Below are 27,999 nucleotides of genomic sequence, written 5' to 3' on the forward strand. Positions count from 1 at the left end.
TTGAAATAATTAAGATTTATTTAACACTTTAATTTACAAAGTTCTTCACAAATGTATTATCTTGTTTCATGCTCGCAATAAGCCCTGTGAGATGAGATATGTGCCATTACAGGAGCCTTTTTTTCACCAATGAGGAAACTGATGTGCCCAAGCTCCCCCAGCTAATGTCTGTAGCAAGATACAAACTCGAGGTCTTCCTCACTCCAGGTCCAGTGCTCTATCTAGTCCTGTATGCTCTGTCTGCATAATGTTCAGCCATTAAGTATTAATTCCTTAGACACTCATTTTCTAAACAGTTGAGAAGAAATGAAAAAATTGTCTTTGTTCAGTTAGTATTCAAAGGACTCTTCAATTTAGAATAACTAATAACTAAATAACGAGCATAATAGGGATGTAGATTTTGTTTCCTATGCCAGAAGTTGGGGGCACCTCTGCTGCTCTCTCTGCAGACATCACTGCTGAGATTATGTGCTGTCCATTCTGTCTGGCCCCTCTCCTTTTTGCGGTGGGTCCAGCACATTTTCAGTGTTTTCTTCTGCACTAGAGTCGCTCTCCTCCTCATCCTTAGCCCTGTTGCTGGCATGTTCATGTGAAGAGTTTTCACAGACTTTGTCTGCGGGGACAGCACCTTTCCGCTGAGGAAGGATGCTAAAAAATGCTTCCTGCCAGTCTCTTGTCTCGAGGTATTCTAATACGATCTCAAAAACTATAAAGAAAAAAAAAACCCAAATTTTTTTAGCAGAGCAATCTATAATACTTCCCACACCCTGTAAAAATGCACTTCTTCCTCTATACTCTCTGTCAAAATATGCTGACTTCGAAATCTCAGGGTCAGGATCTGAAAGCAGCATAGGACCCTTCCCTTTCTTCTCACTACTGAATTCAGTTTTTCCAAAAGTATAGAAACCATTTCTTTTCTTTTTTCCCGTACTCTTTTTGCTCCCATCATACTTCTGATATGCCATAACAAATTATATTTACTGTAAAGCAAAAACCATCAGGAAGTAGAAGTTTAAGTTTCTTCCAAAAAATGAATGAGGTAATCACCTCTGCAGCAAAGTCTTGTAAATAGTCATTTACTTCAGGCAGATGCCCTTATGTCCTGGAGAATCCTCTCTTGAAAGACTAGGTAATCAATTGTACCTCAGAGCTACGTAAAGCATGCCAAGGATATCGGAACCCAGATTGAAAGAGACTTAGCTGTGATGCTAATGGAATGTTTTCTGTTTAACCACTTCAGAACTTACCATGATTAACAGCTAAAACTTTTCGACTATTCATTTTCACAAAATCCCCAAGTGGAAGCTGTGCATGATGAATTCCATGCTCTGATGCTTGTCTATATGTGATACCCTGTAACAAGGACACTATAATTGGTATTAAAACATAATTATTTCAAAGCAAGGTCTGTGATATGGTGGGGCAAGGGAAAGACCCTAAGCAAATCCTACGCAAACAAATAAGCAGACTAAAGAACGCGTTCTGGGGAAATTTGTCTTTTTTTTTAAACTGTGGTTGGGAAAGATACTTCTAATATTGATTTGCTTTTACCTCCTACAATCATTCTTTTTAGAATGTAATGTGCCTCCCAAGCTCTGATCAGATCTGTGTCTATAAAAGAACACATCAGATCTCTTTTTTCTTTTGTATCCTTCTAGTTATTAATAAGTATTAAAGCTTAAAACTTCACCAGGACAGGTGGGACACTATACAGTCTAACATACTGAATTTCTATAGAAGCATCATTAATTTTCCTTAGCAGAAGATACGGAGATAATGCATATTTGTAATACAAAATGAACTTTAATCTTTTTTTACAGCAATAAGATAATAGAATGTAACATAAATGCAACAGCTATATTTCATTTATATAGTATATCCCAAAAAAGTTTTAGTGAGATTTTAACCTATTTAAGTTTTAATAGCTTAGAATAATAGTATAGTTATTAAAGCTTAAAGTGGCACTAAGATTTTTGGGATATAACAAGGAGGAGCAAAAAAATAACATGAAAAAAATGAAATATACAAATCACTCTGTATCAAAAAAAAAAAGATTTTTTTTGTCATTTTTTTGTTTTCTTCCCCAAGAAAATTTTATCAAAGCTACTAGCCAAACTCACTGATAGGAATTCCAACTCTTCTCTGCTCCCTGTAAACCCTTGAGGCAGGAGTCTGAAAAGTATTAAAATGGTCAAAAAAGACAAAGAGCAGATGGAAAAATCGAAGCCAAGTCTCTGAATTATCCACATACTGGATAACCAGCATATAAATTACTGAGAATTAACTTTGTAGTGTGTATTATATACTATAAATAGACGAATTAAGGTATTTTTTTAGTTGAAAAAGACGTAACAGAAATAAACATGGCCACAAAAGAATGTAAAAGATTAATTTATATTTAAGGAGATAGCACAGGAAAGCTTGAAAGCAGCTCATTGTATACATTTCTTGAGAAGTTTACAGAGTAATACATTTTTTATTCTGGGGGGCATATTGTATTGATAGATAAGTTACTTTCACTTTCTGTAGAAATTTTCATCTGTCATTTAATAAATACTTTTTTTGTTAAATTAATTTTAGTATATTGGCAAAGTACTGTACGATTCCCTCTGGAAAAAAGCAGCTCTGTAAGTTGACATTCTGATGGAAGGCAAAAGTAGACCAAGACAAAGCAAGGAGGCAGGAAAATGAACTAGATCATATCATCAAAACCAAAGATCCAAGATGAAATGGATACTGCCAGAGTCAGTGACCCAGACCCATCTTTTCTCTTTCATTACCAAATGCTAAAAGCAGATTTTGTGGGTACTGGATCTGTGATCTCACAGGCAGGGGAACTTCTACTGAAGAAAACAGTACTGACAGGCAATTGCTCTGCAACTTCCCTGTCTGAGGGTTGCTTGGGGCCCTATGAGAGGAAGGGCTGCCCCTTGTCACCCAGCCGGAGAAGCATAATCACCTTATGATGATTGTGATCAACCAGTCCTCCAATCACATAGGCCTTGGACTCATCTAGTTCCTTCAGTATATTAGGTGAATCTGACGTAAGATAGATCAGGTCCTCTTTCTTCATAAGTTCACTGTAGTGCTCTGGTTTGATATGAATATCCTTGAAGACACAAAGTAGGAGAAGTAATTAACCAAAAAGTTATTTAGCTAAAGCAAACTCAGGAGTGAATACTTTCTTCTCTATTTTACCCCAAACTTTTAACACATGTTTTATAAGTAAAACAATTCTTGTCAGAGTAAGAGAAAAGTGTTTAATAAAATGTAGGTCATATTCAATCCAATTACTTAAATGAGTACAATAGATTACTATGCTTCCTTTATCAGATGTTTCCTACTCTAAACCATCTTATATACTGATGTCCCAATAACTTTTGGATCTAATCTTTCATCATTTCACTCACTCAAAAAATTCCAGTGGCTCCCCATCATCTACAGTGTATAAAGTATAAGTCTTTTAATTTAGCATTCATAGTTGAAATGGGTCTTTCCACTTTCATCTTCTATTACCTCTTTTCCTAACTACAAATTTTTAGAATTTGTCACCTCCCAAAAGGTGCTATCAGGGAAAAATCTGAATCATCCAAAAAGATTTGGACAAATTCATTATGGTAAAAGTCATACATGTTTAAAATGAGGGGACAGACTTTAAATCTAACATACCATGGAGAATAATCAGGGCTTCTTAATACATTTGTAAGGGCTTTTGAGGCAAAAGAATCCTGGACTGGAATGAACCAGCCTTTCTTGATCACCTCAGCTCTCTTCTTCCTCAGAATTAATGTACAATCTTTTATTTATATCTATAGTTAACTCCAATTCTGCACCTGCCCTCAATGTCTGTACTTTTGTCCTATAGTTAGTATGATTTGTTCCCTCAATCCTAGAGAAATTATAAAAACAAAAAGTTATTTAATCTCATAAGAATATTTTTCCAGTTTTGTAGTTATAATTACATCTGTAATATACATGAGGAAAATAAGATCCTTTGGCTTTATACTCTCTTTTGTTCTCTCTCATTCTCTCCACAAATATTCATTTATATGTATTTATATATGCATGTATATAGTCAATTCCTAAAATCTGCCACTTCTTCCTATGTAACATTTTATGATTTCACCTTTCCTTCTTAATTCTAACAATCTCAGCCTTGGTCCAACTGCTGTCACTTCTTTTCTAAATGGGACCTCTTACTCACACAACTTATTAATTAAAAAGATGATTCCTGTTGAACAGAACAGCATATGCATAAAATATCTTATCTTCATAAAATGTTTTACAAATTGCTCAAGTAATTGTTGTGCATAAGATGCATAGATTGGCCAAGAGAAGGCAAAATGAATTTGGCGAGTCCAGTAGTAGTTCCATAGACAATGTCAACAAATTTGTGGGGAGGTCTCTAATGACTCTCCATTTTCTGCTGGCCTCAAACAGCACTGCAAAGGCAGATTTGACTTAATGTACTATTGAAGAGAGTTGTCAAAAATTGGAAGTGCCTTAGGATGGCTGTGTAGGCTTGCCAGAGCTCATGCTCTGCTAGTACAACCTTAATAATTTCAGCACTATGCCATAATGAGTCACTAAATGATGACTTTAATAGATGCTAGTACAGCTATCCTTTCCACATTACAGCTTTTCTCATTGAAGTGAGCTACTCATCATTGGAGATCCTCATATAGAGGTTGGAAAACCACTGCTGCAAAGGAGATAGCATTTGAGGAATGCTTTCCACTGATGTGAATATGCCACATGCCTTCTGTAAAGGTCTGACAGGACTTCTATCAATTTTACAAGATCTTCTGCCTCTGAAGAAGGCTCTTCAACAGATGCCTCAGCTGGTCTCATTTCCATGTTGCTGCTTATCATTATAATCAAAAGCCTTTACTTGCTCAAATTAATTTGGCCCTGTACTAAGGTTGACCTCTTTGCTCCTTCCAGACAAATTTATTCATTTTTCCTTAATCTGATAAAATGAAAGCTTCTCGAGAACCTTCTCTCAGGTCTGTCCTAGAACAATATTCAAATCTCAGCTTCTCAAGCTCCCTCTCTCTAGCTACTCAGACAGTTCCTCCCAATGACTAATCCATTAATCATTACTTTCCTTCACTTGTCCCACTAACTGCATATAATGTGAATAATATGAAAGCCTTAAACTTGGATTTGTCAAAACTGTGTCATAGATCGAAGTATTCTAAGAATGAATCTTCTGATGAATGAACTTCCTTGAATTTGGCTCCAAGCAGTCTAACATTACACAAAGTTCTACTTTCTTTGGTTATGTACTTACTTTTTGTATTTGCTTTTACTTTTCACATGTATCTGTTCCATTAGTTTTACATGATTTCTATTTTAAACTAATAAAAAGAAACAACATCTATTAAATGTGTTTTGTATATTAATCAGAATGAAGCCAGGTACCTGGGGGCATAATTAATGTTTTTCAAAGATGGAGAAATTTCAGAAGTGAGAATTAAAAACTGGAGACAAGGGAGAGAATCAAAGTAGATTACTGATTCATTTGACAAATACAGTAGAAGAGTTTTCTCATTGGGAATTAAGATTTAGAATTAAAATTTGATTTTGCCACATTATTTTTGTTACATTGGGCAAGTCACTTTAGCTTTTGTCATTCAGCTTTGAAAAGCATTTTTCCTCAAAAATTAAATTTGCAAAATATAGAATCAGAGTATCTTTTGAATGAATATAGCTCTCACATTTATTGCTTAGTGAATTCAAAACAACATTTTAAAGTAAGGTAATTTACAAATTTAAAAAAATCAAATAGTTAACTCAGAATTACACAGCAAGTCAGTGCCAGAGATAGGTTGAAAACCAGACTTCTAGCTTCCAATGAAGGACTCCATCCAAAAGATTAAGGATAACGCCATCTAGTGGCCTCCTAACATTATACTTTCTATATATTATACCTACCCTCTTGCTTTGATATCTCTTGTCTTCTATCTATTCCCATGGAATGTAATCTCTTTGATTAAATATGGTCCTTGACAGGACATATTTCATTTTAGTCTTTGTATCTGCAGCACTTATAAGCACTTACTAAATATTTGGCACTTTAAATTCAATTTTCTTACTCATTTTGTTCTAGAAAGGTAAAGTGGAAGTTAAGAAAAAAATACTGGATTTGAAGTCTAATGCCTTCTCTGCCATTAAAAACCTATGAGTCTTTGGACAAATTCCTTAACTTTTCTAGGTCTCAATTTCCTCATCTATAAATGAGTGGGCCACACTAGATCTAATTTCCTTTCCATCTCTAAATCTTTGGTTCTGCGATCCTTTGCTGCTCACTATGTTGTTGCCAAAGAATGTTCATTGCTTTATCTGGCTAAGCTCTAGTATGATATATATATACACAACAATTAAGGCAATAAAATGTAGAAATTTAAGCACATTCACATTTGAAGCAAGACATTTACCCTGACTGAATTACCTTCCAGTTGACCCATCCTTTGTCATTTTCATCCATGATCTTTTTCAGCTGACCTCCATGACTGGTCAAATAATACTGGATGGAGATTGTAGAATGAGAGACAAGAAATTAGAAAAAAAAGAAAAAGAACAATGAATATTTAAGTTCCATATATAGTTTTCTAACAAATACTTATTTTTCCATCAACAATACATAGGGAAAGGCAGCTAGGTGGTGCAGTGAATAAAGCACTTGCCCTGCAGTCAGGAGAATCTAAATTCAAATCTGGTCTCAGACACTTAACACTTCCTAGCTGTGTGACCCTGGGCAAGTCACTTAATCCAATTGCCTCAGCCAAAACAAAAAAAAAAAAAAAAAAAAAACCATAGGGAAAAATTCCTAAAAAAAAAAATTCTTTGTCCAAGGAGGATAAAAATCTGAATTATGCTTCCTCACCTTTATTAATTTTTTTTTTTTTTTTGCCAATCCTAATAGATGGCTATTATTTCCTATGCATATTCCCACTCCAGGGAATTATGAGAATTAAATGAACTACATTGACTCCATCTTGTGATTAAATTCTAGAGCTAACTTAGTTTCCTTTCTATTCAAATTCTATTTTAGTATTTTCTTGTTCCTTTGATTGAATACAAATACTTGGGGGATTAGGAAACCTCTTTTTCTGATTTCAGGGAAATACATGTATTTGCTCTCCCCCTCCCAAATTGGAAAGTGCCTAATCTTTCTTCCAATTAAAATCAAATGACCTAATTTTCTATCCTGGTTTTCTATCCTATTAATTCTTTTTAAAACAATACATAAATGACTGTCTCCCCTGTATTTGGGATCCAGTGCTAAGATGAGGAGATCTGGTCCTGATCTGTTATGCAATTGGCACTCACTGCTTAATAAAAAAAGTAATATTCTTGAAAGCTAAAATTTTTGTTTCCTCAGTCATTTCAGATTTCACCCATCACACATTCAAGAAGCTAATGGCTATCTCTCCTCCCCCAAATTCATAGACAATTAGCATTCTGTACTTTGGAAAGATAAGAAAAGTGAAAAGAGCCACTTTCAAATATCAGCTACATTCAACATATTCTGCCAAGTATTAAAGGAGAAACAAAGATAAATGAGATACAGTCCTTGCCTTTATGGGATTTATAATCTACTAGCAGGGAATTACAGAAACATAAGAAAAGGTAGAAAATAACAGTCAAGGCCCAAAGTTCAAAATTCTCAGTTCTTATTCACCTCTATTCCCCTGTCATCATTATTATAATACTCATAAACTCAAAAGCTCAAGAACTGTGGAGACCCTGAAATTCCAGAAATTCTAGATTCTGTCACCTGCCAGCTCTTCATCAAAACTCTAAAAGAAGTCAAGGAAATCAGCACCAATGAGGGACTAGAAGAAATGTATGGAGGTACAAAAGAAAGGCTACCTCTTTTTTACTTAGCTAAAACATCTTGTAGACTCAAAACCTACAAAATACGTAACAATAATATAATTCAATTCCTCTCTTACCTCTGTCTTTAAAACAAACTAAAAAACTCGAACAAACAAAAAATTAAGAAACTAAATCCCAGAAAATTTAACAAGTATGAAATGAGAGAAGTAGATCTAGGACCAAGGCCTTCTAATTTCCAGTGTGGTACTTTTTTTTTTTTTTTAAGAAAAAAATTATCTTTAAAATTCATTAAAAAAATTTTTTTTGAGGACCAAATTCTCTCCTGATTCTACTCACTTCACCTTGGATCAGTTCATTTATGTCTTTTTTATATTTTTCTGAAACAATCTGCCTGATCATTTCTTATTGTACAATAGTTCTCCATCACATTCATATGCCACTATGCACATAGTTTGCAGTAAAAAACTGTTGATAGGTTGTGAAATGATCTAACCATGCTAAAAAATGATGTGGAACATGTCCAAAGGGCTAAAAAACTCAATATTAACAATTCTTTCTGTGGTGGCAAAGAATGAGAAATTGAGATGATACCCATCAGTTTTTAGTGTACTTATTTTCCTTCATCTCCTCCAGGATTTGTCATTTCTATTATGTGTGAGATAGTACTTCAGATCTATTTTACTTTGCACTTTTCTAATTAATGATTTAGAACATTTTTAAAAATATAGCTTTGATTTCTTCTGAAAAAAAAATGCCTCTTCATAGCCTCTGACCACTTATCAAGTGGAGAATAGTTCTTATTTTAATAAATTTGGCTCAATTCCTTATATATCTGAGATGAGGCCTTTATCAGAGAGATTTGCTGCAAATTTTTTTCTGTTTCCTCTTAATTTTTGCTGCATTTGGTTTTATTTGTGCAAAACTTTAATAATTTTATGCAACCAAAATTACTTCCATTTTACTTCCCATGATCCTATCTTGTTAGGTCATAAACTCTTCCCTTATCCATCCAAAGATCTGACAAATAAATTTTTATATGCTTTTAATTTGCTTATGATAGCACCCTTTAGAACTATATCATATACCTATTTTAACCTTATTTTGGTATAACAATGTGAGATGCTGGTCTATGTCCAGTTTTAGCCAAACTGCTTTCTAATTTTCTCAAGAATTTTTGTCAAATGCTTGGATTTTTGGGTTTATCACATGCTAGATTACTATAGTCATTTACTATTGCATACTGTATATTTAATCTATTCCACTGATCTACCACTCCATTTCTTAGCCAATATCAGATTATCTTCAGGATCATTACTTTGTAATATAGCTTAAAATCTGGTGAAAGGCCACAGTTCACATTTTCTTTTCATTGACTTACTTAATATTTTTGCCCATTTTTTTCTTTCAGATGCATTTTAAAATAATTCTTTGATAGTATGATTGACATGGCACTGAATAAGTAAATTAATTTAGGTAAATTGTCGTTTTTATTTTACATCTTGGCCTATCCACAAAAAATTAGTATTTCTACAATTATTTGGATCTGTCTTTAATTGATTGGAAAGTGTTTTATAATTATGTTCATACAGTCCCTAGGTTTGTTTTAGCAAGTAGACTCACAAATATTTTATATCTGAAGTGATCTGAAATGGAATTTCTCTTCCTATCTCTTCCTGCTGAGTTTTGTTGTAATATACAAAGAGGCTAATGATTTATATGAGTTTATATATACATCCTGCAGCTTTGCTAACGTTAACTTGTTTTTGACTAGTTTTTGAGTTGATTCTCTAAGGTTTTCTAAGAATACTATCATATACTTTTTGCAAAGTATATAACAATTGCAAAGAGTAAGGTTTTTTTCCTCTCTGTCTATGTATATTCTTTCAACTTCTTTTTCTTATCTTATTGCTATAAGCTAACATTTCTAATATTATGTTAAATAATAATGCTTGACTACTGTTGTCTGTTCTATTCTAAAAGAGGATCATGTCATCAGGGAAGGGGATGTTATATCATGTAAGTGAATTTGATTTTAATGAGGATGGGCTATGTAAAGTCACTAGCCTCACATTCTTCCCCAGAACCATCTGGATATGCTGGCAAGATATAGATGAGGTCAACTGTGGATGGCCCGCAATAGTAGTGATAATGATTATCCTTGCTTCAATTCTGATCTTACTGGGAAAGCTTATCCCCATTCCAGATAATTCTTGTTCTTAGTTTTAGAAAGATACTACTTATTACTCTAAGAAAAATTCTATTTCTAGTGTTTTGAAGAGGAATGGATGTAACTTATTTAAAAGCACTTTCTGTATTGAGATCATCATTTATTTTTGTTTTTGTTGTTTATTGTTATTTATTTATAATTCCCTTAATATTGAATCAGTCCTGCATTCCTGATATAAATTCCACCTGATCATGAGGTATGTTTTTTGTGCTATATTGCTGTGGTCTTTTTACTAGTATTTTATTTTAAAAATCTGCATCAATATTCATTAGAGAAATTGGTCTATAACTATCTTTCTCTGTTTCTGCTCTCCCTGTTTAGGTATCAAAATAATATTTGTATCACAAAAGGAATCTTGGACTCCTTTACTTATTTGTTTGTTTGTTTTTAAACAATTCATATAAATTGACATTGTTTAATATTTGATAAGATTTCATTTGTAAATCCATTTGGTCCTTCCTAGGGATTTTTCCCTTAGGGAGATCATTTATGTCTTGTTCAATTTGTTTTTTCTAAGATAGGGTTATTTAAGTATGTTTTTCTTTTTCATTAATCTGAGCAATTTATATTTTTGTAAATATTCATCCATTTTACTTAGATTGTCAAGCTTAGGCAAAATTATGTTTATTAATTGCTTTACTTTCATCTTCATTGAGTTCATTCGTTCTTTCTTCATTTCCCATAAAACAAGTTCCTAGATTTATTAGTTCAATGGTTTATTTTTTCTAATTTTATTCTTTAATTTTCAGAATTTCCATTTTGGTGTTTAATTGGGAATTTTTAATATGTTCTTTAAAGTTTTTTTTTCTTTTAGTTGCATGTCTAATTTATCAATCTACTCTTTCTATCATTTATTAATTTTCCCCTATGTACTAGTCTGGTTGAATTCCACAAATTTTGGAGTGTTGTCTCACTGTTGCCATTCTCTGATGAAATGATTGATTTTCTATATTTCTATGTTTGTTCTTAGACCCACTCATTAAAGAGTAAAATTATTTAGTTTCCCATTGATCTTTAATCTATTTTATTGTATGTAGTTTTTATTGCATTATGGTCTAAAAAGGATGCCTGAGGTCTTTCTTCAGATCTTCTTGGGTTGAACTAGGAGGACACCATTCTGCCCCAAATATTGATTTTTTTTCAGTCTATATTTGCCCTGAGGAACAAATTTGTTCTATTTGTAGGGAAAATCTGGAGAGCTTGAAATTTACCAGCCTACTCCACCATTTTACCAGAAGCCTCCATATTCATTTCTTATAGAACAATAATATTCCATTACATTCATATACCATAATTTATTCAGTCCATTTCCCAATTAATGGGCATCTACTTAATTTCCAATTCCTTGCCACTACAAAAAGAGCTGTTACCAAAAATGTTTGCGCATTTTTCCCCTCTTTTTCCCCTTTTTTATGATCTCTTTGGGATATAGGTCCAGCAGTTACACTTCTGGATCAAAGGGTATGCACAGTTTTATGATCCTTTGGGCATCGTTCCAAATTGCTCAGTTACCAACTTCACCATCAATGCATTAGTATTCCAATCTTTCCTTCACAATCCCTCCAATATTCTTTATTATTTTCTCTTGTCATCTTAGGCAATTTGAGAGGTATGAGGTTGTTGTCTTAGTTAGCATTTCTCTAATCAAGAGTGATTCAGAGCATTTTTTTGTATGATTAGAAATGGTTTTAATTTCTTTGTCTGAATATTGTTCATATCCTTTTACCATTTATCAATTGGGTAATAACTTGTATTCTTTTAAATTTGAGTCAGTTCTCTATATATTTTAGAAATGAGGCTTTATCAGAAACATTGGTTTAAAAATCTTTTCCCCCAGCATTCTGCTTCCCTTCTAATCTTGACTGTGTTGGCTTTGTTTGTGCAAAAACTTCTTAATTTAATGCAGTCAAAACTATCATTCTTTGCAGATGATATAATTTTGAATGTTGGAAATGGGTGGATTCCAAAAAAAAAAAAAAAAAAGGCACAAGGACACAAAAAACAATGAAAGATAATGTGAGAGATTGTACATTTTAAATTATCTTTCCTAAAAGCTAATGCAGACATCAAAAAAGATTGGATTTTGAGTTTTGCAGGACTATGTCCAAATACACATTACAGACTGACTAGAAACAGCACAAAAATATCATACCTTTCTGACATTAAAGTAACAATCTCTCTCTCTCTCTATTTGTCTCTCTCTCTCTCTCACACACACAAACACACACACACACACACACACACACACACACACACACACAAGCTTATTTTAAATTACTGGTACTTACCTGCACAGGATGTGATGCTCGGCGATTTTCTGCATAACACCTCTGAATCTGTTTATGAAGCTTTTTAATATCCTATAAACAAAATATTTCATTTTCAGAAAAAAGTTCCCAAAATCAATTGCTAATGTAGTAATCCTCTTGCTTAAGGGCAATAGAAAAGTCTGCCATCAAAACAAGAGTTGCAATAACCCCAAATCCAAATGATTATCATATAAGTGCTCTGCAATATTATCTATGTAATCCCTAGACAAATTATGCCATTCTATAAAGTCTTATTACTTTGTTCTACTGCCAGATCCATCAATTCTGAAATTCCCTCAACCAATTTTAATTTCTTGTCATTTTACCTCTCTAACTTCCCTGCAACTCCAAATCTACTTCTTCCAAACTATGATTTCCAATCCCTTAATTCCTGATTTTTTTTCAGGTTTTGAACAATGCATTAACTATATTCTCAACAACCCTCAGTAGATCCTTAGAGGAACTATGCAATCCTTTTCTCTTAAATGCTTATTTTATTATCAATTTTGCCCTGCCAAACCTATGCCTTATATTACTTCCTCTGTCTTCACTCCTACTCACAAGTGGCTGAAGAAAGCTAATGAAAATCACAGAACTGTGTTACTTGGATAAATGGATTTCTTATTTATCTCAATTTCAGCGAGATAATTTTTACACTCATTAATTCACATCAATTTTTTCTAAATTATTCATCCTTTCTCAAATCCTCCATGGCTTCCTTATCCCCCTCTTTCCCACCTGAGAACCTTGCCTCATGCTCGTTTCACACAATGAGATGATCTTTCTCCTTGACAAGGCACATGTCTTTACAGGAACCCTTAATCTCTTCCCCATCTATCTCCTCTAGCAAACTGCCACCTTTATTATCCATCACTTATCTTCAATCTCTCCCAGATGACTGGTTGTTTCCCTACTGCCTACAACATGTCCATGTCTTACTAATCTTCAAAAAAACTTTCACTATCCATCTCCTCTAGTTAGTATCCTGTGCTTTTCCTCCTTCTATGGCTACATTCTTTGAGAAAGAAATTCTTATAATTTACACTCCCTTATATAGCCTGCAATCCAGTGACACTGACCTCTTGGCTGCTCTACAAAGAAGACCCTCCAACTCCTGACTTCAGCATTTTCTCTGGCTATAATGTCTCCTTTCTCATTTCTACCTCCTGGTTTCTCTGGCTACCTTCAATTAAAATCTCATCTTCTACAGAAAGCTTTTTCCAATTCTTAATTCCACTATCTCTATACTGATTACTTCCAATTTATCAGATTTTTAACCTATTTGTACATAGCCTTGTTTGTAAATTGTGTCCTTCATTACATTGCAAGTTCCTTAAGAACACTGACTATCTTTTTACCTTTTCTGTGTCCCTAGCACTTAGCCCAATGTTTGACTCACCACTGGCGCTTAATAAAAATTAATTAATTTTGTTCAATAATTAAAATATGATCTCTGTTAATGTGGTTTAAATAATTAAGTTTATTGGGCCATCTTTTCAAGTACATTAAGAAGGGATCATCATTTTCCATTTAGAGATTATGGACCATTTACCAAAAAAAATCTATGAAGAATAGTTTTTATTAGTTGTCAAATTGAAATAATGCTTTTTTTTTTTTTTTAATTGAGGAATGGAGTCCAGATCTTTAGGGAAGGAACTTCTGTTATGGAAACTCTTTTCACTAATACACATTAACAACCTTTTATTAGTAGTTACACAATCTATTTAGATTCATTTTATAGGTATGAAAAAGCAATACAATTTATTATATAATTTATTTTGGCATAGTAAAACTTATCTGAAAGATATAGTGGGTAGAGGTCTTAGAGTCAAGAAAGCCTAAAGTCAAGTACAACATTAATTCAACAGACAAAAGCTCCATTCTAAAAGTAACTCAATTCCAAAGATCTATGAAAAAATCTGACATTTGAAAATGATACCTTTGAAACCATCAAATTGTCAAAACTGCAGTCAACAATAAGACGGAGTGGACTGGGAACAGCTTCACTTCGAAAACGTTTTCTATCATGGCCATCTGAGTTTGATTCCAGGTGAGATTGGCGTTCCAATTTTCTTCTCTGGCGTCTTTCCTTGCGTTTTTGCCTAGAATTGGTTAATGAAAAGTAATTTTTTTGTCATATACTTAAACAAAAAGGAAAAGGAAAAAAAGGAAGCTAATATTTGAAAGAGCTTTTGCTGACAAGAATATGAGTTGACGAAAGAAATCTAAATATTTCTACTCATATACCATCTGTGCCCCAAATTTTGTTTATTCTATTAGCCCAGCAGCTGTACTGCATTAAATACTTTTCCTTATCCCTTACAGATATCTCAAGCTGTGTTTCAATAAAATGGAGCAAACACTCAGCAGAATAATGTGTAAAGAGATTACAGGAGAAATTTTTATGCTAATATAGTCCATCTAAAATATCAAAGATAAAATCACATACATTTCAGGTAAAAAATAACTAGATGTAACTACAATGGGGCATATAAAATAAGTTCTACTTCTTTTGGTCTGCTGCCCCAACTCCAGAGTTTTCTATTCCCTCAGAGGCATTCCAAACTCTGAGATGACTTAAGCCAGAATTTATAAATTCTAATACTGTATTTAAAATGTTGTATGGCTAAATTTGCTTGAAAAATGCTGATTCAGAAATGGAGGAGAAAGACTGATTTTCCAACAACTGTTTTTTTATCTAATTACAACCAAGCTATCTGATTCCCTAACTTCTACCAGACTGAATAGAGATTTCAGTACTGTGTACTACCAGTTTCAATATATGACTCTAGCTAAACTTGCAAAGGTTCTAAACAAGACCTGTGTGAAAAGTGTGATCTATGTGTGAGGAAATTAAACTTTTTTTTTTAACTTTATGCAAACAGAATATAGTCTAACCCCACCAGTCATTTCATAAAAGGGTATTATTACTACTACTAGGTGGCATAGTAATAGTGCATATATTTTACATTATTACATTATTTATATTAATTAATTTTAATGAACATTATTTATTATAATGATTTAAATATTTAATCCTCACAATAACCCTAAGAGATAGGAACTATAATTATACTTATTTTGCCCAGGATTACATAGTTAATAAGCTTCTGAGACAAGGTTTGAACAAAATTTAAGTTCAGATCCAATACTCCATCCACTATATCACATAGCTGCTTATTTCAAGGTAAATGACAAAAATGGATGACTCTGCAAGACTATGCCTTTTCTCAGAGTGGATCAGTGTAGGACAGCACATTAAAATTGCAACATGCAAGGCTACTATATTCAACCTAATTTTAGTCTTTATTTTCCCAGGAGTTTATATCACAAGGCACATATGCTGAAATACTCAAATCTTAGGGGCATACTCTCAAAAGTAAAATAATACACCAATTTTGAAAATCATACTTGCGGAGTTCTCTTTGGTCTTCCCATTGTTTTTGCCTCATTAGTTTCTTCATCTGTCGCTTGGACATCTGCTCAGGAGCTTCTCCTTTGTCAAAACTTGGCTTCAGTAGTTCAGTTTGATCCTTACTCGAGTCCAGTTTTGTTTTCACACAATCTGACTCAGGAGGTGTTGGAAGTACATCAGTTGACATATTTATTATTTGGTATCTGTACAATTGAGAGGCAATCTTTTATCAATGCTGAGGATTCACAAACATGCAAGTCAAAAATGCTACTTTCTTGCAAGAATGTATTTAATTCATCAAACATTTCTATGCTTAAAAGAGATAAAAAGTTTAGACAAGACTTTATCTTCTCATGGTGTTTCCAATTTATTATATAAATTCAAAGTTTTTAAATATAAGGTATTTATTCTGATGTTTACAGAATATTTGGTTTGAGATGTCCTGTTGGAATTTGAAGTTCAGGACAGATAAAGGATGATACAGAACTAGGGATTATCTGCACAGAGATGCCTATTGAATCAACAAGAGTTAATGGAATCACCAAGTAAAAGAATGTATCTGGGGAGAAGAGAGTCCTTCCCATCCCTATCATCAATTAGTTAGCAGACATGATCTAAATGAAGTTCCAGCAAAGGAGATTGAAGAATGGTCAGACAGGAAGGAAGAGGCCCAAGAGAGAACAGTTTCACAAGGAAAGTGAAGAGGATATGTGTAGGGAAGTGAGTAATCAACAATGTTAGATAGTACTTTAGAGTTTACAGTGCACTATATATATAATCTCATTTTGTCCTCAGAATGACGCTGTGAAGTAGGTGCTCCATTATTGCTCCCATTTTATAGATGAAACAGGCTGAAAGAGGTTAAATGATAAGCTCAAGGCAAGGTTACAGAGCTAGTAAGTATTTGAGATAGGATCTGAACTCAGATCTTCCTGAAATTACAACTTCTGCACTGAACTCACAGTTCCATCTAGCTGAAGAATAAGAAAATGGACATTTAAAAAAATTTTAGTAACTTCAGAAGAAAAAGTTCAGCTAAATGATGAGATCAGAAGCCAGATTCAAAAAAGTTTTGAAGAGCTTGAGATGATAGAAAGTATAAGTACTGAAGGTAATAAGTACTGAATTTCTCAGAATTTAGCCAAAAATGGAAGAAAAAAGTTAACAGCTAGCATAGATGGTTGAAGCAAAAAAAGGGCATTTTTTAGGGATGGAGGAGATATTTGTAGGCAGCAGGGAAGCAGCCAGTAACCAAAGACTGACAAAGATAAGTGAGAGAATGGGGAGGGAGTAATCTATAGAAGGGAAGTGAAGCAGGGTTTCCCTGGCAAGGAAAAAGGCCACCTCTTCAGATTGGACAGGCACAAAAGAAGAGATATTGCGAAAGCCTTGACTGAGTGATATAAGACAAGGAGAGAAGAGGAAGCAAATGGCCCTGATTTGTCAGGTTAAGTATGCGGCAAAGCCTCTAAAACTATATGATTCTTAGCCCCTTTTTCTGCCACTCTGCCCGCCATCACTGCAGAAGAAAGTTGCATATAAACAAGTAATCTTATATTTTTATTTCATGGGTTGCTATGGCCAATAATTAGTCTGTTGTGGGGAGGAGGGGGAAACGGGAAAGGGAGATTGAGCATCTCTAAGCATTACCTAAATCTGACTCAGGGAAAGCAGAATCTGCTCCAAGGAACGGACTTAAAACCATTTCAGCATCATAGGTTGTATAAAGCTGGAACTCTGGAAAAGTATACTTGAAACAAGGATACTTACAACAAGGTGTTAATTCAGTGGAATTGATGAATTGATGATTCTCTAGTTTACATATATTTAGTACTTAGCATGGTGATGTGATGGTTCTCTAGTTCACACATATTCAGTATGCTGTAATGATGTAATTATAATAGGGTATTTAAAGGCTAAGAGGACTGGAAATGAGACATTCCATCTTTGACCAGGCTGATCCCGAGGTCCTCCAGAAAGCTAGCCCAAACATTACAATAGGATCCCTTAGGAACATGAGGAACTGGCACAGTTAACATTTATGAAATACTAGTTATATTACAGCAATTGTCAAAAAAAAAAAAAAAAAAAGGCAAGGAATGCACCCTCTAACAATGGAAACAAGCAAATAAGTATGTACCAAAAAGACACAAGTGAACAAGATGAGGTGAGATCTCTCAAGACAGCTGTGAAAATAAAGTAAGGCTTCATCTACTTCCAAGTTGGCCTGAAGGTCTTTGAGCATTGACCCAAACGCATACTTAAGTTTCTTCCTCCCATGACATCATTTTCTTCCTACTTCAATCAAATATGGGCAACTATGTATATACTGGCCAAGTTCAATTTCTTGGGAATTTCCCATGTTTAGAATGTAAGACCCTCAGCCAATGAGGATGATGGTCAGTGGTTATTGTAATGTTTTGGTTGTTTTTCTAGAGGTCTCGGAGCAGCCTTCATTTCAGTTGAATAATCATCACAAGAATAGTCAGGTGTTAAAGTCCAAATCCTTTATTGTCTCCTTGCCTGGGGCCCTGATAGCTTCATCTCAGTGGAGGAAATGCAGAAATCCAGCCACCACAGTGGTGTGAGATGGAGTGAATCTTTCTCCTTGGCTTCGAGAGCTTGAGCTCCTACCTCCAGTCCTCTGTCTTCTCTGAGTTTGACCCTGGCTGAATTTGTCCCAGTTTATAGGCTCTATTATAATTACATTATCATAGGTGTGAATCTTGTAGAACTATAATAAGTACTAAATACATGTACTGAAATAGTGAACTATTAATCACCAGGCTAAACTAGATAACTATTGTCTTATCAGTTCCACTGACTTAACACCTTGTAAGAATCCTTATTTCAAATACAGAGTTCTGGCCCATAACAAGTGGTGGGAGAGGTTTTGCATTAGGGACTATTTAAAGTGTAGTCCCAAAAGATGCTTCCTCCTTTCAATTGCTTGCTCAACGGGAGGGACACCCGCTTCTTTCGAGAATGTACAATAAACTTTTGCTTTGCTCCTAGAGATCTCTCCAGTTTTTTTATTAAATGGTGACCACTCACCAATTTGAGCAACAGTTTTGGGGGTTTGTCTGAGATCACATGACTTGAATAGGCAAATTCTTGAGTGCTAGTGGCACGACTCCCTGCTTTGACTTAGGCAGCCCGCTAGCATCCAGGTGCTTCTCCTGGCTCCCCAAAGTAAAGTGAGCCTGAGGTGGAGAAACTCAGAGCAAAGCAAAAGCGAGAAACTCCGCAGTAAAAATTCTGACTGACTCGGTGTGAGGACAAGCAATTTGCTTCGCAGCAATCCAGAAGTAAGCCCCCATCAGCCCCTTGAATCAAGTTACAGACTCTGGAGGGGTGCTCTGGACAGGGAAGGATAGGCCTTCTTAGGTGACTGAAGTCAACTGGTGACAATTGATCGTGTTGGGGCATTTTGGAATTTAGATTCCATCCCAATTCAATGGGTGTGGCCCAGTCCCAGCCATCCCTTTTGGAGAAAAATGAGAAAAAAAATGGTCAGAAAATACTGGTAGACAGTCCCTTGGATAATAAGTAATTAGAACAAACTGCCAAAATATAAAGGAAAAAGCAAGAAAAAGATGATATGGTATTGTTGTTTTTTCTGGGGTAACAATGATATTGGTGGAGGCACCATTTGGCCTAAGTATGGTTCCCTTGAAGACTGGGTGTGACAAAAACAAAATGTGTATGTTAATATAAAGAATCTGTTAATCCAGAGGAGACCTTATATGCCAGACTATGGCTCTCAAGAATCAAAGTAAAAAGAATATAAAGAAGGAGACTTTAAAGACACAACAATGAAAAACATTGTTATCTCTCCCTCCTCCATACTTAGCACCACCTTAGGAAGCCATGGCTTCCAGACCTGAAAAGGAAGGAGAGGACTTAATTCAATCAGCCCTTCCAGGGGCCCTGAGGGCACAAGAGGACTTAATTCAATTAACCCCACCAGGATCCTCAAAGGGCTATTTGATTCACTAAGGAAAGAATTAGAGCAAATTCAAAGGTATATCCAAAATTACCCTCTTCCAGGGCCCTAAACCCCAAGTCTCTAGAGAGGAACACTGTCACTTAGAGTTAATTGATTTTCAAACAAAAGTAAGAGAGGATTTACAAGAATTGCCAATATCTAGGGGACTAAATTCGTTTATAGATGGCTCTTCCAGGATGGTAGATGGGAAAAGGAAAAACGGATTTGTTATTGTGGATGGAGATAAAACTTCCACTGTTACCAAGAGCAGTCTACCTGCCCATTAGTCAGCTCAAATTTATGAATTGTATGCCTTAAATCAAGCATTGAAGTTATTGAGGGACCAAGATGGGAATATATATACTGATTCAAAATATGCTTGGGGTGTGACACATATATTTGGAAAATTTGGGAAGAACGAGGATTTGTAAATAGTTAGGATAAAGAACTGGTCCACCATACACTAGTCAGAGAGGTACTGGAAAACATTGTGGCTCCTAGCAATGTATAGTAATACACATAAAGGGCCATCAGATGGGAAATTCTTCTGAGGCAAGGGGAATTAGATTAGCAGATGAGGAGGCCAAAGGAGCTGGAGACCAGGAGGTTACTCCTATAATGGCCTTGATACCTATATTTCCCCCTAGTCTGCCCTCTCCCAGTTTTGCCCAGAAGGAAAAAGAGAAGCCCTCATCTCTCAGAGCAGTTGAGAACTCAGAAGGGATGATGGCTCTTACCTGATGGCAGAGAGGTACTGACCAAAGCAAGTATGAGGCAAGTCCTTCAGCAACTGCACCAGGGCAATCTCTGTGATGTCCAAAACCTGTGTGATGCTGTACTGACAAGGGATGTTTCCCCCGGCCTATATACTATTGTGATGACCGTGTTAGCACCCTGGATACCTTAGAATCAGCCGGAGTCAGGAAAAGCAAAAGTCCTTAGCTTTTATTCTTGGTCTTTAGATGTAGGATTGAATTGGATGGAAGCAGAATCTCTGTGACCTTCCTCCTCCCTCATCTACCACCAAAGTGAGTCTGGCTTGTCTTACTCCACCCCCTAGTCCCTCCTACAATTCTCTGTGTACACCAATTATCGAGTCAGCACAGGATAGTGGGAAGGGCCATTCCCCAAGCACATGCCCACAGAGTATTGTCCAATTGATAATTAGCCTTAAGTACTTGAACCAACCTCAGTGCAACTACTCAAGAGTTTTAGCCCTCTACATACTATGACCTAAAAACTGGTGGAAAACTGTTGAAGAATTAACAAGGCTGTTCAAAGTCCCGAAAGGGGGATGAGCTCTGGGAATCAGATCATTTCAAAGTATCCAAGTGGACTTCACTGAGCTGCCATCAGTGGGTCGCCTCAAATATTTGTTGGTCAGAGTGGACCATCTAACCTCATGAGTAAAGGCATTTCCCTCATCACAAGCAACTGCCTCAACAGAAAGTAAGGTCTTATTAGAACAATTATTTGCAGATGTGGAATAGTGGAGAGGATAGACTCGGATCAGGAAACACAATTTTCTGCCCAAGTATTGCAGAATCTGATTAGGGCCTTAGAAATCACTTGGGATCTCCATACTCCTTAATATCCTCCCTCTTCTGGGAAAGCAGAAAGGATGAATCAAGAAATAAAATGACCACTGACTAAATTATCTTTAGAGACCCAACTACCTTGGACTAAATATTTTCCTCTTGCTCTGGTCAGAAACAGAACCAAGCCACATAGAGATATTGGGCTTTCACTTTATGAATTACTGTATGGACATCCTTTCCAGGTTTATATGGGAAACTGAGACCCTATTTTAGGGACAAAGGATTTATTTCATAAGAGATACGTTAAATCATTGGTACAACTTTTACAAGAACTACTACAAAAAGGATTAATATCTCAGACTCCTACTCTAGGTTTCCCTGTTCATAGAATTCAGGTTGGACATTGAGTTTTGATCTGATCCTGGAGGGACGAGAAGTTACTCCGTGGTGGGATGGACCCTATCAGGTGACACTGACCTCAGACATTGCAATTAGGACCCAGGAATGAGGCTGGACACACCATATCAGAACAAAAGGACCTGTGGCATCACCTTTATTGGAGTGGACAGTTGAAGATAAGAGAGACCTCAAATTATGTTTGAGAAAGAGGCCTCCACTGAATGGAACACAATCTCTGAACCCAATGCATTGTAATTATCTATGTATCACTCTTATTACTTTGGGCCTCTTTGCCTGTTGGGAGCTGATATATTTTCCCTTAGGAATTTCACCTTAACCTCACAGCAAACTCACCTACTTCTTAACTGGATGCGGAACTATTATATGGATTAATAAAGCCAAAATTTTTATTTCTTCTTAACAGGCAGACAAATATTTAGACATTCAGCTGTATGATGATTTGGAAAGAGGGAAACAGAGTTCCATTACCCAGACTGGAGATGCAAATGGTTGGGGTGACACTTGGTTCCCAGAAAGAATACAGAGTATGGGCCAGCCACCTGGGCTCAAGATGGGAGTTGGGGATACAGAACCCCAATATATGCTGAATAGGATAATTAGACTTCAAGCAGTTGTAGATATTATCACCAATCTGTTGGAATCTTTATAAACTGCTAACTAATTAGAGTTGATCTGATCTTACAAGAAGATGTTTTGGGCCAGAACCTGAAACAAGGTACTAAGTAGAACTAATTAGTACAATGCTTGCGTTTACATCTTTACTCATTGGAGTTCACAAGTATGAGAGATTCACAAAGTAAACTTTGTAACTTTGTGAATTCATACCTCCCTTAAAAGCTCTTAGGGCCAGAGAGCACTATGGGAGAAAACCCATAATTCCATTCTCTCAGAAGAGTCAGATATAAGGCCAGTGACTGGGCCAGCTGGCACCTCTAATTACAGTACGATCTGCACCTGTGTCTACCAATCCTTTCAGTGGTATTCCATTCACATAAATAGTGAGCATAGGTCGGTCATCTGTCACAGCTACAATCCAAAATATTCCTGGACTCTGCTGCTTGAAGTCAGCATCTGGGCAACCATCATCAGATTGTCTATCAGGGTTATGTAATAGTAAGCCTGATGCTACTACTTCTCCTGGTTGATAAATCACAGGCTCTCTACCTGTGTTAGTGAATGGGATATTAGCTACAAATTTCCCAGTTTCCCACATCGGTGTGTGGATGGCCACTATTTTGTAAGCACCCTCAGGAGGTGAAATGGTCAAGCCTACTGTGGCAAGGGATCCATAGGCTGGACAGGACAGATTCCACTTCTCCAGGGGATATCTCAGTAGTCTCTACTGCATACAACTCTGTTTTTCCTAATTGCAATCCCCTTTTCCCCTCCGATTGCCTTTTGGCTAATTAATTGTATAATCTCCTTCCATCTGTTTGCCTTTTGGTTGATTGATCATATCTTACTATCGAATTTCTAAAGACTCTCTGAGTGTAACCTTGGCTGCCATCTTGTCCCACCTGGGGTCCTGAAGCTGGGCTCCGCCTCTCATTTCCCTGAGTCAATCTACATTTAGAGGCCCAGTGAAAGCCTCAGTTACATTTTGGACATGGGGTTTTGGGTTTTATTCTCTTACCCTGTCTTCTCATTGTATCTCTGTATCTACATTGGGCTCTTAGATGTCCAACTTTTCCCCACTGAAAACATCGACGAGTTTCTCTAGAATTCCTTTGCCAAGAAGGACCTTGTCTTTCCATGTTCATCATAGTTTGGGCATAATAAGCATTTATGCCCACTGTGGCACAGTGTCTTATGATCTCTTCTGAAAGAGCATCTATGTCTAGCCCCCATATAATTCTTTTGCAAACCTCATTGGCATTTTTCTTAGCCAAATGTCTAGTCATTATTTCTGTTGCTGCATTATCTCCAATGGTTCTTATTACAGCTGTTTGTAAATGTCCCACAAAATCTGCAAAAGGTTCATTGGGACCTTGCTCTATTTTTGTGAAAGCATTATTTCCATCTTTCTGTCCAGGGAGAGAACTCCAAGCTTTTAATGCAGCCTTAGAAATTTGCTCATACACTGTTATGGGATAATAAATCTGTTCTGAACTCTCTGCATACTGACCTTTACCAGCTAGTTGGTCAAAAGCAACTTGTACAATAGCTCCTGTTTGCCTATTGTGTTGGGCTTGAATCCTACATAATTCATGAAACTCCGGAAGCCACAATAAATTTTGTCCCTAGACATGTTCTCGCTATGGATTTCCAGTCATTCGGGGTTAGGATTTCATAAGACAAATTATCTAGTAACATCTTCACATAAGATGATGTAGCCCCATAAAGAGTGCAACCCTTTTTCAAATCTTTAATTTTTCCCAAATTAAAAGGAGTGTATTTTCTCTCTTTTTGACCTGAAGAGTCGATCTTTTCAATCACAGGATATGTGTTTATAAAATCAGATATATCTTCTCCTTCATTTTTTGCTTTAATTAATGCTTTTTCTAATCTTGTCAAATTCTGCTTTACAGGAGAAGCTGACTGAGTTTCTGCCTCTCTTCCTCCCCCTTCTTCTACCCATGAAGGGTTAATTGAGGGGGGAAGGGTCATGAGATGTGGAATCACCTAATTTCTCCTGCTGTGAAGTAATTGAGGGGGGAGGGTCATGAGATGTGGAATCACCTAATTCCTCCTGCTGTGAAGTATCACACTCAGAACTGTAATTAACTCCATTCTCATCTGATTCGTCCTCCTTTTCACCTGGTGTAGTTGACACTTCTCCCTGCTGCTGTTTCTTATTTTTCCTTATTTTAATACTTATAAAATTTCCTAAAGCTAGTTGTATTAAATTATATGTATTAAGTATGTCTTTGGAAATTGAGTTAGGCCCATTTTTATTATAGAATTGACAAAGATCTTCTCCTACCAATTTCCATTCGTTTAGATCTAATTCCTTTTTCAGAGAGAAACAAGGACATATGTGCCTTACAGTTTGTAAAAGTTCAGTGATTTGCTGTAAACTTATAATTAAACCTTGGCTTTCCATAACTTTGACAATGCTCTCTAAACACTTTCCTTGAATAGAAACAGAAGGCTGTTTTCTAAACATCTGTCCCATCTTAGATGAAATTCTACTTTAACTCTTTTATCAAAATTTCTTTGTTGCACTCACCTAATTTCTGGGCTGAAGAGTCTTTTCCACTGGATCAGGATCAGAGGCTTTTCCACTTGAATCAGGATTGTAGCTTTTCCATTGAAATCCACTGAGGGGTCTGTTAGTCCCACGTTCAGGGCGCCAAAATGTTGGAGTTCTTGTTCTTCTCAAAACACAGCCGGTTTAGCTTAGAGCCCTCCAAATGTCTCCAAATCCAAAAGTTTTGTCCTTCAGCCTCTGCCTCTGCTTTCTTCAGCCTCCAGCCAGCACAAAGATGGAATGAATCTCTTGTCTCCTTCACTTGGGGTTCGGCTAGCTTTCTGATAGGTCTTTCAGATCAGGTTGGTCTCAGTGGGGGGCGTGCAGGAGCCCAGACACCAACCACAGTGGTGTGAGATGAAGATGAATCTGGTTGTCCGCTGAACTCTCGACTCGTAGCTTCTTCCTCTGAAAACTCTTTCTTCTGCCACCAGTCAGGCAAGTGGAAAATATTCTTTCTTGCCTCGGAGAGAGGGCTTCTGGAGTAATTCCGCTGAAATCTCTCAAAGTGCTCTGTGTCTGCACCAGAGTGCTCCTCTCCAATCAAGCTGAACTCTCTTCTGCCACCAAATGGAAAATATATTCTGGAATAGATCTCTCTTCACTGGCCTTATATCTTCTGAGAGAATGGGATTATGGGTTTTCTCCCATAGTGCTCTCTGGCCCTAAGAGCTTTTAAGGGAGGTGTGAATTCACAAAGTTACAAAGTTTACTTTGTGAATCTCTCATACTTGTGAACTCCAATGAGTAAAAGTGTAAACACAAGCATTGTACTAATTAGTTCTACTTAGTACCTTGTTTCAGGTTCTGGCCCAAAACATCTTCTTATAAAATCAGATCAACTCTAATTAGTTAGCAGTTTTTAAAGATTCCAACATTTCCCCCTTTCTTTTGATAACTAGAACAGTCCAAAACTCATTATCTAGAATGATTAGTTTGGAAGGGAAAGCTGAAGGGTCTATTAGATTGATGGTATTAAAAAGGTGGAAGCCAGTGCCCCAAGAAGACCCACAGGAGCCAGAAGGGGATGAGGAATTGGATAGGGAATGTGAAATTACATTTCAAAAATTTGAAGAGATCTTGAGGTGAATGAATGAGTGGAATTCCTTCTGCTCAGAGACTGCAGGTGCAGGTTGGGAAGCCAAAGAATTTGCTAACCTCAGAGGCAGTGACAAAAATAGGAGGATTTATTGTCAAACACAAAGAGGCATTCTCTTAGTGGGCATATTTTTCTCAAAGGAAAGAAATCTGCAAAGAATAGTTTCCAGAAAACCTATTTTATGAGTAAGTCTAGGGGAAATTTGATAATTCTCAATTGAATATGAAATCTTTCCTGAGACAATGACTTCCTGAAAGATCAACAGAAGTTTGATTTGCCTTTGAATGGTTTTATCTCCCTCTGAAAAAATATGAAAGCATTTGGAGTTTAAGCAGATCAGAGGGATGTGGTTTGTCATTTTACGTAATTTTACACAGTTCACTCAGGTCATACGGAGTTCACTCGTGTCAATCTCAGTATATAAATGGGGGGTGGGGAACTGAACAAGATGAGGTGAGATCTCTCAAGGCAACTGTGAAAACGAGTAAAGCTTCATCTACTCCAGAGTTGGAGTAGGACTAAAGGTCCTTGAGCATTGATCCAAGGGCATACCCAAATCCCTTTCCTGCTATCTTCCCATGACATCATTTTCTCTCTACTTCAATCAAATATGGACAACTATGTACTTACTGGCCAAGTTCAATTTCTTGGGAATTTCCTACATTTAGAAAGACCCTCAGCCAATGAGGATGATGGTCATGGTGGGAGGAGTGTTTACGTTAGGGACTATTTAAAGTGCATTTAAAGTGTCCCAAGAGGTGTCTCCTCCTTTCGATTGTTTGCTTGCTAGTAGGGAGAGTCGCCCACTTCTCCCCAGAACAATAAACTTTTGCTTTGCTCCTAGGGATTTCTCCAGCTTAAATGGTGACCACTCACCATTCTGAGCCACACACAAGGCAAGCTAGAAATAATTAGAAGAGGAAACACATTAGAATTAACAGGAGTTGAGAAAGGTTCCCTGCAGTAGACAAGATTTTAGTTGGGGTTTGAAGGAAGGAAAGTCATAAAGTGCAGGGAGGTGAAGGGAGGAGGGAAATTTCAGGCGCAAAATAGGTCCTTACAATCTCGGTAGTTTTAGGCAAATCTCTGGGCTTTCTAAGCTGAAAAGTGAGAGGACTTTGATTAGACGGCTTTAAGGGTCTTTTTCTATTCTAGATCTATGATCCCCGGGCATTCCCCGTTTCTCTCCGCCCGTGGGCAACAGTATTCTGACCAATAAAATGGGGGATTTATACTAGATGATTTCTTCATCGCTTCAGTCAGAAGTAGAACGGTAGACTGCAGGGGGAGGAGCACAGCGCAGGTCAGAGAGCACGTGACACAAGCGGGGGCGGAGCTAGGGAAGCACACGCCTTCTAAAAAGCCACTGGTCATTTCTGGGCGCTCCGGCCCGCTCTGTGTAAGGTGGAGTCCTGGATATATTACGTGCAAAGGCAGAATCAGAGAAGGAAGCCCGCGCCCTCTAAAGCCCCTTCCTATTGGAGGACTCGAAGTCTTACGCAGCGTGTGAAGCCGCAAGGCTCGTTACGTGGAGAGGGTGGACTGGTTCTCAACAGCGGGGTGGAACCGCGAAGTCTATTACATTGGGGGAGAGGGGGGAAGAAGTCTAACATACCCCATGGCCCCACCCCCTTCCCCATCTCCCGCCCTACGCAGGGGGTGGGGCCATGGAGTATGTTAGGCTCCGGGGGCGAGGAGAAAGGAATCACGAGCTGTCCAAAGCCACACCCCCATTTCCGGTACCGCCCTACGCGGCGCGCCGCCCGTCTCCCGGAAGTCTTAGGCCCGTAGCAAGTGCCAACAGTAGTAGATTCTAGCCAAGGGGAGGACACTCATCCTTTCCCCAATTCTGGCTACGAGCCCCCTTACCTGAGCGAGGTAGCAGCCAGTCAACCGTTTCTGACCTGCAGATCGTTTTGCGATGAGTCTTGCTTTTCCTACACTTCGCTTTCTGAAGGGACTTCAACT

General features: G+C 36.8%; 1 protein-coding gene across 2 annotated transcripts; it reads right to left on the reverse strand.

Annotated features, from left to right (window-relative positions):
- Nucleotides 1-27,999, reverse strand: TRMT10A (tRNA methyltransferase 10A). 2 transcript variants are annotated; one of them, XM_051963986.1, is made up of 8 exons: nt 27,901-27,999; nt 15,793-15,999; nt 14,321-14,483; nt 12,361-12,432; nt 6,455-6,529; nt 2,960-3,109; nt 1,248-1,353; nt 1-706 (listed from the first exon to the last, which is right to left on the reverse strand). In XM_051963986.1, the coding sequence occupies exons 2-8, from the start codon at nt 15,981-15,983 to the stop codon at nt 465-467; spliced, it is 999 nt and encodes a 332-aa protein (XP_051819946.1). In that variant the 5' UTR covers nt 15,984-15,999; nt 27,901-27,999; the 3' UTR covers nt 1-464. The 2 variants fall into 2 exon arrangements, with proteins under 2 accessions (XP_051819946.1, XP_051819947.1); XM_051963987.1 differs by lacking the exon at nt 27,901-27,999 and adding an exon at nt 24,912-25,716.

The sequence above is a fragment of the Antechinus flavipes genome, chromosome 6 (genome assembly GCF_016432865.1).
Source record: "Antechinus flavipes isolate AdamAnt ecotype Samford, QLD, Australia chromosome 6, AdamAnt_v2, whole genome shotgun sequence".
NCBI classification, from domain to species: Eukaryota; Metazoa; Chordata; class Mammalia; order Dasyuromorphia; family Dasyuridae; genus Antechinus; species Antechinus flavipes.